The 2,500-nt window shown below is 41.5% G+C and overlaps 1 protein-coding gene across 1 annotated transcript in view; it reads left to right on the top strand.

Annotated features, from left to right (window-relative positions):
• abcc9 (ATP-binding cassette, sub-family C (CFTR/MRP), member 9) overlaps nucleotides 1–2,500 on the top strand; it is a gene marked incomplete at both ends in the record, with an annotated part of 82,292 nt that overhangs the window by 4,990 nt on the left and 74,802 nt on the right. The window contains 3 exon segments of the mRNA XM_080051029.1: nucleotides 92–216; nucleotides 468–634; nucleotides 1,279–1,380. Of these exon segments, the coding sequence (XP_079907155.1) occupies nucleotides 92–216; nucleotides 468–634; nucleotides 1,279–1,380 (394 nt within the window).

Raw genomic sequence — 2,500 nt, 5'->3', positions numbered from 1 at the left:
GTGTGTGTGTGTGTGTGTGTGTGTGTGTGTGTGTGTGTGTGTGTGTGTGTGTGTGCAGTTTTTATATTAAGTGTATTCTCTCTGTCTGTAGAATGGAAACCCACCAGTTGCAGCTGCACCTGTTCATGCCGGCCTTCATGGGATTCATAGCAGCAACGACCTCCGTGGTTTATTACCACAATATAGAGACGTCCAACTTCCCCAAACTACTGCTCGGTAAGACTGTGTGTGTGTGTGTGTGTGTGTGTGTGTGTGTGTGTGTGTGTGTGTGTGTGTGTGTGTGTGTGTGTGTGTGTGTGTGTGTGTGTGTGTGTGTGTGTGTGTGTGTGTGTGTGTGTGTGTGTGTGTGTGTGTGTCTGTACCTCTGTGTGTGTGTGTGTCTGTACCTCTGTGTGTGTGTTTGTGTGTGTGTGTGTGTGTGTTTTGTGTTCAATAAACTAAATACATTTCTTTCTCTTTCCACCCAGTCCTGTTTATCTACTGGGTGCTGGCGTTCGTCACAAAGTTGATAAAGCTTTGTAAGTATGCACAGTTTGACGTGGGACCAAAGTATCTGAGGTGTTGCATCACCGCTCTGTTAGTGATTCTCTATGGGCTGCTGATGGGGGTGGAAATCAACGTCATACGAGTCAGGGTAAGTGGGTGTGTGTGTGTGTGTGGGGGGGGGGGGATGGGGGGTGGTGTGTGTGTGTGTCTGTGTGTGTGTTAAGTAACATACAATATTAGTAAAATAACCTTTTAAAGCTACAGTGCGTAACTTTTTTTATTGAAATCAATGTCGGTTACATTTCGAGCCATTCATCGGCACAAAGTTGATTAAGCCTATCAGCTCCACAAAGCTCTCGCTGTATTTCTCAGTATGGCAGCGTTTGCCCTACCCCCACCCACCCCCCAACCCCCCCCCCCCCCCCCCCGACACTGGTGCAGGAGCTCAGAAAAATCCCAAGAAGAGCCCAAGAAATGTTTCAGTTGTTGATTCTACTGCTAAGAAAAAACCTGGACGTACAGCAGAAGGTATAAAATCCATGTGCCATCATTGAAGGCTTTACCTCATGTAGATGCACCGACAGTGTTGTTGTGATTACTCCGAATTCCACATGGGGGGCGATAGAAGTTACGCACTATAGCTTAAATGGGTTTTGATCCAGGCATTTCATCTCGTGTGTGTGTGTGTGTGTGTGTGTGTGTGTGTGTGTGTGTGTAGCATCACCCAGTACTATACGTTTTATATGCGTCTTTCTTGCTTCTATTAATTTTGTCCCTTTTCTCTCCCTGTAGAAATACGTTTTCTTCGCCAACCCTCAGAAGGTGAAGCCACCCGAGGATCTACAGGATTTGGGCGTTCGCTTTCTGCAGCCGTTTGTCAACCTGCTTTCCAAGGTACACACACACACACACACACACACACACACACACACTCACTCACTCACTCACTCACTCACTCACTCACTCACTCACTCACTCACTCACTCACTCACTCACTCACTCACTCACTCACTCACTCACTCACTCACTCACTCACTCACTCACTCACTCACTCACTCACTCACTCACTCACTCACTCACTCACTCACTCACAAACACACTTATCGGATTTTTAAACTTATGATCGATACCATCAGTGTAGTCTGACATACAAGAATAATTAATACATTCAAAGGTGTACACAATTCAAATATACTGTATTCATGTTGTAGGCCATTAGGCAAGGCAAGGCAATTTTATTTATATAGCACAATTCAGACACAAGGCCACTCAAAGTGCTTTACAGGGGCAAGATTAGAATACATAAAACACATTATAAAACATTTAAAAGCGAATAAAAGAAGCAAATAAAGTAAAAATTGCAGGTTAAAATGGAGACACATTATAAAATTATTATTAACATTAGTTAAAAAGTATCCCATACCTTGTTTCCACAAACGCAACTTAAAGCATTTTGGATTGTTTTTTTTTTGTGAATGAAAAGTGTTGTATAAAGTCTGATTTAAAGGGACACTGTGTAACATTTGAAGTAATTTATTAGCTAAGATCAATATCCTCATACATAAATATGTCCTCATTGGTGTACAATCACCTCTGCCAATAATCTGAATTATCCTCCTGAGCGGAGAATTACAAATATTAATATTGCTTTTTCTACATTGAGCAGGCAGGTCTTATGGAGGCATCCATGTTGGTTGGAATGTCATCAGGTGCATTGTTTAGAATTTAGAATTGTTCTTGTCCTTGAAGGCCACTGTAGCTTCTGTTATTATTCAAAAGGGGAGGGGTTACCCAGGGAGCGTTGCATTCTAGAACTTTCTAGAGCTTACTTGATGATGTCATATTACACACTGCCCCTTTAAAAATAATATTTTATTTTATTTAAAAAAATATATATAATTTTTTTTTTTTTATTGTATTATTTATTTTATTTTATTAGATTAGATTAGGCACCAGCTGCAAACCTGCCCTCAGAATGCATTGGTTGTAATGGGGTTGCAGTTTTCCCTATTTA

Source organism: Ammodytes marinus, assembly GCF_949987685.1.
Source record: "Ammodytes marinus genome assembly, chromosome: 22".
Taxonomy (NCBI): Eukaryota; Metazoa; Chordata; class Actinopteri; order Uranoscopiformes; family Ammodytidae; genus Ammodytes; species Ammodytes marinus.
Note: the sequence above shows the minus strand (reverse complement) of the source record. Positions and strands in the feature narration are given on the sequence as shown.